The sequence below is a fragment of the Narcine bancroftii genome, chromosome 1 (genome assembly GCF_036971445.1).
Source record: "Narcine bancroftii isolate sNarBan1 chromosome 1, sNarBan1.hap1, whole genome shotgun sequence".
NCBI lineage: Eukaryota > Metazoa > Chordata > Chondrichthyes > Torpediniformes > Narcinidae > Narcine > Narcine bancroftii.
The window spans coordinates 56,973,686-56,987,929 of record NC_091469.1 but is presented as its reverse complement, the minus strand read 5'-3'; the positions used below and the strand labels follow the sequence as shown (position 1 = coordinate 56,987,929).

Below are 14,244 nucleotides of genomic sequence, written 5' to 3'. Positions count from 1 at the left end.
GTCTCTGAGACCGTCACAGGGTTGGCTCCTGGTCAAAGGTTGGAAAGGGTGTGGTTGCTGCCTGAGGGTTGGCTGGGTCCAATGTAGCTGTGGTGGATGTTGGTGTGGGCAGCACAGAATCAGAGATGGTGGGTGTGATCCACTAGGAGTAGGGCTTTCTGGAGGGGCAGAGGAAGGAGGTTGGCCCCCAATTTCTGTGTGGGCCAAAGGTACCCATGGTGGCGAGGTTGGGTCGGGTTGTTGTGATGCTGGGGGTGTGGGGCCCCGGTCGGGGCCCCGGTTGGGGCCCCGGTTGGGGCCCCGGTTGGGGCCCCGGTTGGGGCCCCGGTTGGGGCCCCGGTTGGGGCTCCGGTTGGGGCTCCGGTTGGGGCTGTGTCCTTATGGCCACTGGGGTACCTGATATAGATGTAGTTCAGATTGGCATGGAGGAGGAGCACCTACTCAACCAGCACTTGGACTTGTGGGCCCACACATGTTTGCAGAGGAGCACTGGTCCCAGGAATGTGAGCCAATCTGGGAGGGAGACCCTAGTCGCCGATTTCCTGGGGAACGAGAAAAGGTGCTCGTGAGGGGCTCTGATTAGTAGCCGTGCACAAGCGACCTAATTGCATGGAGTGCCTTGGGGAGAGACTCTTGTCAGTACTCAATAGACCAGCCTTTGGATCTCAGGGCCAGGAGGACTGCCTTCCAGATCACCCTGTTTTCATGCTCCACCTGCCTGTTGCCCCTTGGGTTGTAGCTAGTTGTGTGAATTGCTGCAATTCCTCACGCTGCCAGGTATTGGCGCAGCTCCTCACTCGTGAAGCCGGACCCCTGGTCGCTGTGGATGAATGACGGGTATCTGAACATGGTGAAGATCTGCATCTGTGCCCTGATAATGGTGGCTGTGGAGGTGTCAGGGTAAGGGATGGTGAAGGGAAAACAGGAAGTAGACGTTCTTGTTCATGGAAGGCAGGGTGCACATGAATTCACTGCTAAGCTGTTCAAAGGGCTGAGTGGCCTTGACAATGTGGGCCTTTTGGAGGGTGGAAGAAGCGCTGTTTGCATTCTGCACAGACTTGCATGACTCTGTCATGGTTCTGACTTCTTGGACGGTGAAGGGGAGGTTCAAGGAGTGTGACTGGCTCAGGTGGGCCCGGCTCAGGTTTATATTCAGATCGGCTGATTGGCAGCTGGCCAGGCAAAGTCAGCCCCTTATGTGGTCTTCCTGCAGGTACTGAGATTGTCCCCTGCAGTAGGCTGGTGGTCGTATCACCACACTGATCATCAATATGGGCACACCTGTACTGGATAAATTTTGGGAGGAATTTTGTAAAGTTAGAGGAGGTTACATACACACATTTTAAAACCGATCTTATTTGAAATACTGAAGAATTTGTATTCCGTAACATTGCAGGATCTATTGAGACTTGTATGCACATTTCACAATTGGGTGCTAATTGAAATGACTTCATAAAATGAATAGCCGTTGTTTTGGAGGAGACAAGCTGGCTGTTTGCAAGTACCTACAGTGTGCTCACAGAAACATTACACCTGGGTTTTGTTTACCCAAGACAACAGCTTGAGCAGAAGAATAACTCCTGTGGTTTGCTGAAGATGGGTTTTTTAGAGAGAGAAAAGCTTGGAAGAAGTGGAACAGAAAGCAACTCTGTGGTAACCTGAAATAGAGTTTATCATCTGATGAACCCTGATGGGGCAAGTTTCATCAGCAAGACACTGAGGTGATTAATGGTGGTACCTCTAGTTGTGGAAATCCTGGAACAAATCTTTCTCTCCGAACCCTACAAGAACCTTCCTGAGCAGTAAACATTTACCTTTCAAGCACCAAAGTCTGATGAACTTTATACATGTCAAATTCTGTGCACAGTATAAGAATTGCCTGCACCCAGAGAACTTGGAAGAAGTGAGACCGAACTGTGAACCAAAGAAATTAAATTTACACACACATCATACACATGTGCTTAGAATTGGAAGGGGGTTAATTTGGGTTAGATAAGTTAAAGTTTGATTCTGTTTTCATGTTTAAAGTTGATTTTAAATACAACTTTGGTTTTAATAACTAGTCTTGGTGAATGTCTATTGCTGCTGGGTTTTGTGGTCCTTTGGGCTCGTAACACACCCCAAGAAAGCATGCTTTATTTGCTATACACCCATGGCTGTGTGGCCAGGCACAATTCTAATGCCATCTACAAGTTTGTCGATGACACCACAGTTGTTGGCAAAATCATAAACTGCAATAAGGAAGCACACAGGAGGGGGATAAATCAACACATTGAGCACAAGGTTGTGTCATTACACTATTCAATGTCAACAAAACCAAGGAGATTATTGTGGACTTCAGGAGGAAATAAGGAGAACACAACCCAGTCCTCACCGAGGGCTCAGTAGTGGAGATGGTCAAGAACCGTGGAGAGCATTCTGGCAGGTTGCATCACTGCCTGGTATGGAGGCACCAATTCTCAGGACAAGAATAAACTCCAGAGGGTTGATAATTCAGCCTGCAACATCACAGGCACCAGACTTCATTTCATCGAGGACATCTACATGAGACAGTCTTTTTAAAATTAAAAAAAAAAAGCAGCCTCTAGCCTCCAAGACCCTCACAACCCAGGCCTTGCCCTCCTCACTCTGCTGCTATTGGGGAAAAGATACAGGATTCTAAAGATGAGTACTCATCAGCACAAGGACAGCTTCTTCCCTGCTGCCATCAGATTCCTGAATAATCATTGAACCAAAGATGCTGCCTTATTTATTGCTATTATTATTTTATTTTTTATAATGTATGTTTGGACAATGATGCTGCAGCAAAACCCTGAATTCCATGACTTGTTCATGACAAATCCTGATATGGGAACTTTTACTGCAAGATTACACAACACAAGAATTACAGGAACCTGCTAACGCTGCTGCAAAATTTCCAGAAATTTTTCAAAGGATTTGAACTTGTTGAAGCCACCAAGGATTTTCTCTAAATGTCAATTCTAACATGGAAATCCACAGCAATTTAGGGAAAGTGATCGCTAGCTATAGGAAATTGGATAATGAGGAAAAAAATCAATCTGTGGAGTCAACTTTGGACAAATATTTTTCCAATAGTTTACTTATGATATAATGAAATGAAAAATATCATTTTTTATTAACCTTAACAGTTTTGGCATTGAACAGTTAAAAGTTGTTTTTAAAATACATTTTTGTTTTGATGGATTCATTGATTCTATTAATTGCTTAATGTGAATTGGTCTTGTGCGAGTAAAAGTTGGGATGAATTGATCACAAAGCGGGTTTGCCTATAAATAAAATAAATTCAAATAAATACCACTGGGTGGATGGACCCTGCAGGAGAGTGCTGAGACTTGGTTGGACATGTGCCAATTTATCCCGCTGAACTAGCAATGCCCCTCAAAGCGCAGTCACTTTTTTTCCTCTCGGTCACCACTTGCATGGAGATGAGTCGGGTTAGCAGTGCTGAAGGCCTGACCGGGACACCAGGACGAAGACCTGGTCGATGCCACTGGGGTGACTCTCCCAATCCCTGCCTAGTAAAAGTCTTTATTTTTATTCGTATTAAATGTATTAGTAAGGTTTTATCTGTAAACTTGGGGAGGGGGTTAATCATGTCTTGGCATAGTGACTAGAACAATGCTGTTACAGGGCCAATAACCAGGGTTTACATTTTAAGTTGCGGGAATTACTTGATGGAAAAGCAAACTATAATTAAAGACTACGATGCTGATTTTTAAAATTTTCAAATTACTTTGTTTTGCACTGTCTTTTAAACAGTGAATTCTTAATGCAGGTGTATTAGTTAGGCATTGGAAGATTGAGTCTCGGTCAACCTGATAATTCGCATTTCTGCCTCTGTGATTTTTACCCATAGGTGCCAAATAATGGGGTACCTTTCTTTCTAGGAGTAAATAAGATTTCCAGATGCATGGTCTAATTGTATAAGTAATGTCAAATCTGATGTCATCATAACTGTTCACCACTTGACTGTTCAACTCAAATCTTCAGACTAGCCTAGATCAAATTTTGTAATATCATTAAAATACTGTATCTGTGGAACTGAGAATGTGGTCAGGATTTGATTAACAATTGTCCTTGACAGCCCCATATTTTAAGTTGTGTACTGTAAACCCGTTGACAAGTTCCATTGCTAAATTTCAGATTCCAGTATCTCTGAAGTCCTTGCCAATTAACAGATCATTAAGATTTGCACTTTTCCACTGCTCCACCAGTAGGAGAGTGAAAAGGGATTATAACCAATTTTGAATGGAATGGATAACTTCACTGAATGTTTGTACATTCTTGATAGATTTAAATTATTGGTGTCGTGTCTGGTTGGAAGGATCCAAATGTGAACTGGATTTTTATCCACAGGCAAAAACTGGTGTGAGAATCTGAAGTCGCAGAGCTGTGAATACATGTGTCTCCCAGCTCCTCAAATCAACAGACACTCTCCAAAATATACCTGTGTGTGTCCATCTGGGATGGACCTGGATAAGGATGGACAACACTGCAGGATGAGTATATGTGAGTTTAGCTTGTATCCACTAGATCTAGGAGTTTAAATTTTAGAGCAAGAAATTAATTTCAACCACTGGGCATGTGTTTTAAATTCCTAAAATTTTATTGGCAGTTCTTCTAGGCTGTGAGCCAAGTATTCTAATTTGCAACATCTCAGAGGTTGAAACCAGTGTTTATTTCTACACAGGCTAATAAACAAGCTAGATTATTTCACGAATAGAGCAAATGAGGCCAAACATTTAATGCCCAAATGGATATAGTCCATTCAATGGTTCTTCACTGAAATAAGAGTAGTTCAGTCATTTTAGTAATGGTTTCAGAAAGAAGCTGAATGTAAACTTAGTGCAATATGATTTAATGGTTGTCTTTTCATTAGCTAATGTGTGTGGAGCATCTGACTTTGTGTGCCGCAACAAACAATGTATACCTGGTAGGTGGTTATGTGATGGCAAAGCTGACTGTGAGGATGCATCTGATGAAAGTACAGAAGTCTGTTGTAAGTACCATTTGTATTAAGGTATAGATAAGGAACTATTTGTCTAACATTGTTGTCAGAATCTGCAATATTAATGTTGTAATTAGAAACACATTTTTTAAAACTTGATGTAGCATTAATTTAAAATATTGAAATTATTCCCCAGATTGTCTTTTCTGTCACTGATCCATTTTTGGGTGGTCCAGTAATCAGTGACCATTGTCCTTGAACACAATAGTGAATTATTAAAAAAGTAATTGTTCAAAGTATATGAAGTGCTGGTACTAGTTGACAGCATGTATTACATGACCACTACTCCAAAGCTATGCCAACTGCTCCAGTCCATAACTTCAGCCTACCATTTCAGTTATCAAAGGTTGCTTTCTTAAGACATTTTCATTTGAAATGACTAGGATCAATTTTCACCCAGATGAAAGGACTTGTCTTCACAATGAAGTTAGCTGTGGACCTCAAACCCTGATGTGCATTCCTGTGGCATGGCAGTGTGATGGAGAGAAAGACTGCATTAATGGTGGTGATGAGATTGGTTGTGGTAGGTTGACTAATCTTCAAGTGAACAACAAACTTGGCAGATGTTTCCTCTTGTGTACATTTACTCAAAATTTTATAACATTCAAACGTGCCTCCTTTCAAATGGTTTGTATATCAGCATTTAGATGCTTTTGAGACCTTAAACTTTATTAAAGATTGACCATCAACTGGCTGCAATTTAGAATTGTGATTCATGTTGGTATTTGTGCTTCCTGAAAGTTGTTCAACCCTTGTCACAGTTTCCTTGCAATTGGGTAACTTCATCAAGTCTGCTCTGAATTATTTTTCTTTTATTCTAAACATTGGCCACAAAACTATATTACCATATTCTAGGCATTTATTATCTTGGTTCTTCCTCATTCTGGCTAATATCCTGATGAGCCAGTTGGGTTGTATTTTGGAGAATGTACGATGTGATCTAAAGTTTTGAATGCTTAGCCATTTGTGCTGGTGTGAAATCTAATTCTAACACTTTCAATTTGTGGATTTGTTTAAAAAAATGGTAACTTAAATTTGCCATCATATCTTGAAGTTCTTCCTGAGTAGCTAGTCAGCATCTGGTATGATATTTGAATTTATCTAATTAGCAAAATTATATGGTTTGTTTGTAATCGCTTGTCAGCTCCATTTTTTTTATTCCTGACAGAAAAAGTCACATGTGATCCTTCAGAATTTGCTTGCTCCAGTGGTCGATGCATTGCCAAGACATTCACCTGCAATGGTGTGGATGACTGTGGTGATGGAAGCGATGAAAAGAACTGCGGTTCATCTACCTGCAGCACTCATGAGTTTCAATGCAATAGTTCAGAGTGCATACCTTTAAACTGGGTGTGTGATAACAGCATAGATTGCACTGATAAATCTGATGAATTCCCAGACCGCTGTGGACACACACTTCCTCCTTTGTTCTGCTCTCCTAATGAATTCCTGTGTGGTTCAGGTGAATGCATCCACAATAATTGGTTCTGTGATGGCGACAGTGACTGCAAAGATGGAAGTGACGAAGTTAATTGTCGTAAGTCATCTTTGTTCCACATTTTCATCCACATTGGACAAATAAAACTGACCAGTGTATTATGGAAGAACTTGTCGAAAGTATCGGAGCTTTTTTTGAGTAGTGCACCCTTGTGTCAACTGGGGACAGGTCACTTTGTATTTGATGTAATGAAGAAGAATTAAGAGATCTTGGGGGAGGTGGTAGTGAATGGTCATCAATTAACTCTGCCCTCATTACAATTGTATGTTGTCTAAGTCAGCCAATCAGGGGGCCACAGCACATTTAAGTAAAAGCCTTGTTTTCTTTTCACCTTGTGTAACATTAATATAATTTTCTTATTTAGTCAGTAAGACAGAATGACGGAAGAAACCAAAACCTGACTGCTTCACAGTGAAGGGGGTTCCTAAATTTTGAGTCTTGGAGTCGGGGGATTGGAGGGGCATAGCTGAAAAAATATTGAGACTGGCTGGTCTAAGGTTGGCTGGGTGAACAAAAAAATAAACTGGGTTGAGTCAAAATGGTAGGGCTTTGGCTCAACCGACTTCAGTGAGAACAGGTTAGAGGTGAGAAATAGCTGGAGTTGAACGAACTTTTCAGGGAACAGGATTCAGCAGTTAGGCACAGGTGAGGGTAGGTTTTTCAGATACAGTATGGCCCCATTATAACAATCATTGGGGTCCATAAAATCTCATCGAAAAAAGCGGGGTCGCCCTAAATCAGGGTTTTAATAAATAGTTGTTGTTACAGTTGAAATTAAAATACTAATCAACTTTTAGTAAACCAGAAATGGCAATTTTGCCAGCAGGAAACTAAGTGTGCAACACTGAATGCTCACAGATTAACACTGGTCCACAGCATGTTTAAATGCCTTTCGAAGTTGTAACTACATTTGTGGAGAGAGAACTTGCAAGTCTGCCCAATAGTCGGTCCCTGCTCCTGCCTAAGATCACTTGCTTGCTTAATTTACCCCGTATAATAATGGACTTGAACATATGCGGATTTTAGTATCTGTGGGGGTGGGTTCCAATGATTCATTGCATTATGTCCGAATTCACATTAAATCGGGGTTTCACTGGATCATATATTTTGTTCATTTAGTCAAAGAAAGTGGGAATGGCAGCCTAGGCAGGAAAATGCTCCTCTTACAAAATGTGAGTTGTCAGGGAAGCCAGAAATATCCCTGACAACTTCATCTGTGAGTAATGCATCCAGCTGCAGCTCCTGACAAGCCGAGTTAAGAACTTGGAGCTGGAGTTGGATGAACTCTGGATCATTCGAGAGGAGATGATAGACAGGAGTTCGAAGGCACTATCACAACTAGGAAGCAGGAGGAGGGTAGAAGGGTGACAGGAGAGAGAAAAGAAACAGGCAGGTAGTGCAGAGAATCCCTGTGGCCATTCTCTCGCCACCCATGACAAATATTCCATTTTGGAGACGGGGGGGGGGGGAAGGATGTGTGAGGAGGGGACCTACCAGGGACAAGCCATGGAGATCAGGTCTCTGGCATGAAGTCTGTTCCTATGGCTAAGAAAGGAAGAGAGAAGAGGCAAGCTGTAATGAGAAGGAATTCCACATTTAAGGGACAGATCAGAGGTTCTGTGGAAGAGATTGAGTATCCCAGATAGTATGTTGCCTCCCTGGTGCCAGGGTCTGAGATGACTCTGATTGAGTTCCAGCTTTCTCAAGAGGGAGGGTGAGCAGCCAGATATCTTGGTCCATGTAGGGACCAATGACAAGGGTGAGGAAGTCCTGCAAAGAGAGTTCAGAGAGTTGAATGCTAGGTTGAAGGACAGAACCTTCAGGGTAGTGATCTCTGGATTGCTACCTGTGTCAGTGAGATTAAAAATAGGAGGATAATGCAGCTTAATATGACATGGTGTAGGAGGGAGTGCTTCAGGTTTCTGGATCATTGGGCTCACTTCCAGGGAAGGTGCGACATGTTGCAATAGATCGGCTTTGCATCTGAACTGGAACGCATCTAATATCCTTCCGGGAATGTTTGTGAGTGCTACTCCAGTAGATTTAAACTAGATTTTCGGGGGGGGAGGGGAACCAGAATATCAAAGCAGATAGAGGAGGAGGGGAAAATATGGTGTTTAAAATTGCATGTACCATTAGAAGTCAACAGGTTGAATGTGGTGAAAATGTTCTCAGGTGCATCTATTTCAATGCAAGGAGTATTGTAGGAAAGGCAGATTAACCTAGAGAATGGATTGACACGTGGAATTATGACATTGTGGCCATTAGGGAAGCTTGGTGGCAGGAGGAGCAGGACGGGCAGCTCAATGTTTTGGGCTTCCATTGCTTTAGATGCAATACAATGGAGAGGAAGGAGGATGAAAGGGGGAGGTGTGGCATTGCTCATTAGGGAAAATATCATAGCTATACTCGGGCAGGCAGACTAGAGGGTTCATCTACTGAGGCTATATGGGTGGAACTGAGAAATGGGAAAGGTATTACCGCACTCGTAGCATTGTATTATAGACCATCCAATAGTCAGTGAGAATTGGAGGTGCAAATCTGTAGAGAGATAGCAGACAGCTACAGGAAACAAGGTTGTGATGGTACGAAATTTTAATTTTCCGCATATTGACTCTAACTCTCATACTGTAAGAGGGCTAGATGGCTTGGAGTTTGTCAAATGTGTTCAGAAAAGTTTTTTCTAAATCAATATACACAGGTACCAATGAGAGAGAGATTAATATTGAATCTCTTATTAGGGAATGAAACAGGACAGGTGACAGAATTGTGTAGGTGAACATTTTGGGTCCAGTGATCATATTGCCATTAGTTTCAAGTTTTTATGGGGAAAGATGGGTCTGGGCATCAGTTTGAGATTCTAAATTGGAGAAAGGCCAATTTTGAGGAAATAAGAAAGGATCTAGAACAGTGATTCTCAACCTTGTTCCACTCACCAACCTCTAAGTATCCCTATGCCATAGGGGCTCTGTGATTAGTAAGGGATTGCTTAAGGTGGTACGAGGGTGGAAAGAAAGTTTGAAAACCACTGTTTTAATCATACCTAATTGATTTGACATATCTCCAAAGGAAATGGGCCAATGACAATTTTTCTCAAGCAAATTATTTCAGTAACAATGCGTTCTAGAGCAGTGATTCTCAATCTTCCTTTCCCACTCACATACTGATGGCATAGGGATTACTTGGTGGTATACAAGTAGAAAGAAAACATTTGAGAACCACTGATCTAGAATGTGTGGATTGGGATAAATTTATTTGGGGCAAGCAAGTGTGAGGTAAGTGGAAGACCTTCAAAAGTGAAATTTTGAGAGTACAAGTTTGTATGTTCCTATCCGAATTGATGGCAAGATTAGAAAGTACAGGTCGACCCTGACTTGTAACTGTAATTGGGGCAGTAGGATTGATCATAACTTGGATTGGACGCAAGTAGGATTTGGTTCACCATGCATAGCTTAAGGTCTTAAAGCAATTTTTTTTAAAAATAATCAACAAATGAACTTCTGGTAAATAAAGAATCTCAACATGTACTGTATACAGTACATTTAATACAAAATGTGTATTGTATAGATTTAATAACGACTTTTAATTTTGGTCATGTGCGGGTGGCTGTAACTTGCGTAAATCAGAGGTCAAGGACTACCTGTATAGGGAACCTTGGTTTTTGAGGAATATTGGGGATCTGGTTTGGAAGAAGAGAAAGGTATATAACAGGTATAGGCAGAATGAAGCAAATGAGGTACCCTGAGTATAAAGAATGCAAGAAAGAAATCAAAGGCTAAAAGAAGACATGGGGGTTCCTTTAGCAGTCAATGTGAAGGAAAATTCAAAGGGTTTCCACATGTGCAGTATATTAAGACCAAAAGGATAGTAAGTGACAAATTTGATCCCCTTGCAGATCAGTGGTCAGCTCTTTGAATGGTCCAAAAGAGATGGGAGGTCTTTTTTTCAATCAGTATTCACTCAGAAAAATCGCACAGAATCATGGAAAGTAAGGAAAAGAAGTGGTGGGGACATGAAAGCTATACAGATTAAAGAGGAAATTCTTGCTGTCTTAAAGCAATTAAGAGTGGATAAAACCCCATGACCTAACAAGATATTCCCTCTGACCTTGAGGGAGGCTAGTCTAGAAATTACAGGGGCTCTGGCAGAAATATTTAAAATGCCCTTGGCCCTAGGTATGGTGCCAGAGGATTGAAGGGTAGCTGATGTTGTTCTGCCTTTTTTAAAAAAAGGCTCCAAAAGTAACCCTGGAAATTATAGGCCAGTGAGCCTGATGTCAGTAGTAGGTAAATTACTGGAAGGTGTTCTAAGAGATTGAATATACAATTATTTGGATAGCCATGGATTGATTGGAGATAGTCAACACTGCTTTCTGCATGGTAGGTTATGTTTAATGAATCTTAGTTTTTCGAGAAGGTTACCAAGAAAGTAGATAAAGGAAAATCTGTGGATGTTGTCTACATGGACTTTAGTAAGGCCTTTGTCAAGGTTCCGCATGGGAGGTTAGTCAGGAAGGTTCAGATACTAGTTATTCATGGTGGTAGTGAACTGGATTCAACAATGGCTGGACAGGAGAAGCCAGAGAGGAGTGGTGTATGATTGCTTCTAAAACTGGAAGCCTGTAACCAGGTGTGCCTCAGGGATCAGTTATTTGCCATTGTCATTTGTCATCTATATCAATGATCTAGATAATGTGGTAAATTAGAGCAGCAAGTTTGCAGGTGATGCTACGATTGGAGGCATTGTGGACAGCAAAGAACATTTTCGAAGCTTGTGGAGGGATCTGAACCAACTGGAAAAATGGCAGATGGAATTTAATGCAGACAAGTGCAAGGTGTTCTATTTTGGAAGGACAAACCAAGAAAGGACATGGTTAATGGTAGGGCACTGAGATGCATAATTCCTTGAAAGTGACATCACTGGTAGATAGAGCTGTTAAGAGAGCTCTTTGGCATATTAGCGTTCATGAATCAAAGTATAGAGTACAGGAGCTGGACATCTTGTGTTAAAGTTGTACAAGACATTGAGGCCAAATTCAGTATTGTGAGCAGTTTTGGTCACCTAACTACAGGAAAGATATCATAGGATAAAAAGAGTGCATAAAAGATTTACTAGGATGTTGCTCAGTCTTCAGGAACTGAGTTGCAGGGAAAGGTTAAACAGATTAGGACTTTATCCCATGGAGTGTAGAAGATTGAGGGAGATTTAATAGAGGTATTTAAAATTGAGGGGGGATAGAGTAAATGGAGATGGGCTTTTTTCACTGAGGGTAGTTGACATGTAAACCAGAGGACATGGGCTAAGTGTGAAAGGGTTAAGGTTTAGGAGTAACATGAGGGAGAACTTGTTCACACAGTGGAGGGGGTGTGGAACAAGCTGCCAGTTGAGGTGGTGAATGCGGGTTCAATTTCAACATTTAAAAGGAAATTGGATGGAAGATGTATGGAGGGCTGTGGACTGGGTGCCAGTCAGTAGATTAGGCAAAAAATGGTTAAGCATAGAAGAGAAGGGCCAAAGAAGCCATTTTCTGTTCTGTAAAATTCTATGGTTCTAAAAAGTGGCAAATATTCGGAGTTGGACTATAATGCTCAGCAAGAGTTTGTACGAATCCGAGGAATTGAGTAAGAAAGGCACAATTCTTTAACAAGAGGTAATGAATGCTAAAATTGGGCTGTTCAAAGTGCCATGGTTAATAGTAGATTAGAAGATTTTTGTATCCAGCAGCAGAATTGAAGCTTCATTTTGAGAGCACTTGCATATGGTTTTCAATCACAAGTTTCTGTGGATGTATAGATAGCAGCAAAGATAAATATTGGGGCTCTAGAATATGAGAAATAATAATGACAGAGTAATGCTGGATTCTTTTAAAATTTGTTTTCATTTTCGAAGACATTGCTAATATCCCTATCAGATTACAAGTTTAAAATGTTTGAAATTGGCCAAAAATCCCTATTAAGGATAGTCTTGAAGAAATACAAGGTGGAGAGTCATAATAAAGGCAGATAAATCAGTATGACCTGATAGTCTGAATAAACCTTTAGTTATGAAAAACAATCAATGGGTCCACAATGAAGCCACTTCCTTTAAACTCTAGTATGGTGCCATAAAATTGGAAAGTGACCAATATTTCCTTGGAGAAAGATGCTGAAGTTGAGGAACTATGGACCAGGAACTGGCTTGTCATTTGGGAAAGCTGAGTATTGTACATCATCAACATGCCTTTCTGAAAGGCGGGGACGGGGTACTGAACTTTAAGATCAGCCATGATCTCGTTGAATGGTGGAGCAGGCTCGAAGGGTCGAATGACCTACTCCTGCTCCTATCTTCTATGTTTTTTTTTAAAGTCAAATTGTTTTTTGACATTTTATTTTTGAGGATGCAGTTTTTGGATTCCCAAAGGCATTTGATAAGATGGCACATTAAAAACTATGGTGTCAAGGAAGAACTGGAAAGGATTCAAAACCACTGGTCAAACAGTTTGAATAAGTGAGTCAGTTTGCAACTGGAAGGGAGTAACTAGGGGTGTTATTTAAAAATTGGTGCTTGAACTTAGATTATCACTATTTATATTAATTACTTCAAAAGAAGAGTAAGTTTTCTACATTTTGCACTGATCTGAAAATGGGTGGAATTGTGTGTAATAAGGTGTGATTCTGCAAGTGGGATATAGATGGTGGCAAAAGGTGGGGAACCTATATTTTGCTCTAAAAGAAATAAAATTCCTGATATCTAAATGTCAAACAAGTAGTTAAGGGAAATGGTTACGACCTTCATGACAAGTGTTTGAGTTCAAAAATCTGGTTTGGTTGCCATTGTACAATATGTTGGTGAGGCCTTTGCCTTGAAATCCACAAGCAGTTTTGCTCTCCTTACAAAAAAATAACATTAGAGGTTATAAAGGGGAAGTCACCAGGCTGTTTCCAGGGATGACTTAGTTGTCCTAATGAAACAAAATAGTTTGGACCCATCTTCCTTGGAATGGAATAACAAAAAGTGACCCTGTTCATGTAAAAGGTCCTTAAGGGGCTTGACAAGATTGGTGTTGTTTTTACTAGTCTCAAACCAAGGACAAGATGTGGGGCTGCATATTTAAAACCGAGGTAGGTAGCAGTTTCTTCCTGTTGAGGGTGGTGAATCTTGGAACACTTCTCCATTTCAGGTGGTGAAAGTGAATGAACATTTGAAAGATTAAGAGGGGTATGGAGAAATGGCATGTGCCAGCATAGATCAGTCATGAGTGGTGGCTTGAAGTGCCTGATTCCCACTCACTGGTATCACTAGGATCCTCTTCTCTTTCTCCCCCCCCCCCACCTTCTCCCAGACCATACAGAATCCTTTGTAATGACTTTTTTAATAGTAACGTTACTCGTAAATTGTAATTCCCATATCACTGAATGTAATGGCAATAGTAGTCAGATAAATGGCTAGCAAAACTAAATTACTAGTTCTCAAAAATTGTTGATATAGGTTTACAAATACTAATTATCACAATATTGTAGATAAAATACCAGAAAATTTGATAAAAGCAGTAACTATAAAAACACCAGCAGCAATGAAATCAACAGCACGTGGTTGTAGTGTTTGCAGCCAAAGCACATGATTCGAAGTGTCATTGTAATTGGATAATAATGACAGCTCTGGAAGGTGAAAAGGTAAATTAATAGAGATTTAATCTTGTAGATATACTGATGCATGAAAAATGTTTTAGTTATAACTA

At 40.9% G+C, this 14,244-nt stretch overlaps 1 protein-coding gene across 3 annotated transcripts in view; it reads left to right on the top strand.

The window, feature by feature from the left end:
- LOC138758514 (low-density lipoprotein receptor-related protein 1-like) overlaps positions 1 to 14,244 on the top strand; it is a 54,718-nt gene that overhangs the window by 30,537 nt on the left and 9,937 nt on the right. For 2 of the 3 annotated variants that reach the window (XM_069927521.1, XM_069927539.1), the window contains exons 26-29: positions 4,378 to 4,530; positions 4,901 to 5,020; positions 5,430 to 5,552; positions 6,198 to 6,566. In XM_069927521.1, the coding sequence (XP_069783622.1) occupies positions 4,378 to 4,530; positions 4,901 to 5,020; positions 5,430 to 5,552; positions 6,198 to 6,566 (765 nt within the window). The remainder of the gene's footprint in view (positions 1 to 4,377; positions 4,531 to 4,900; positions 5,021 to 5,429; positions 5,553 to 6,197; positions 6,567 to 14,244) is intronic. The other variant, XM_069927531.1, reaches the window with a different exon arrangement.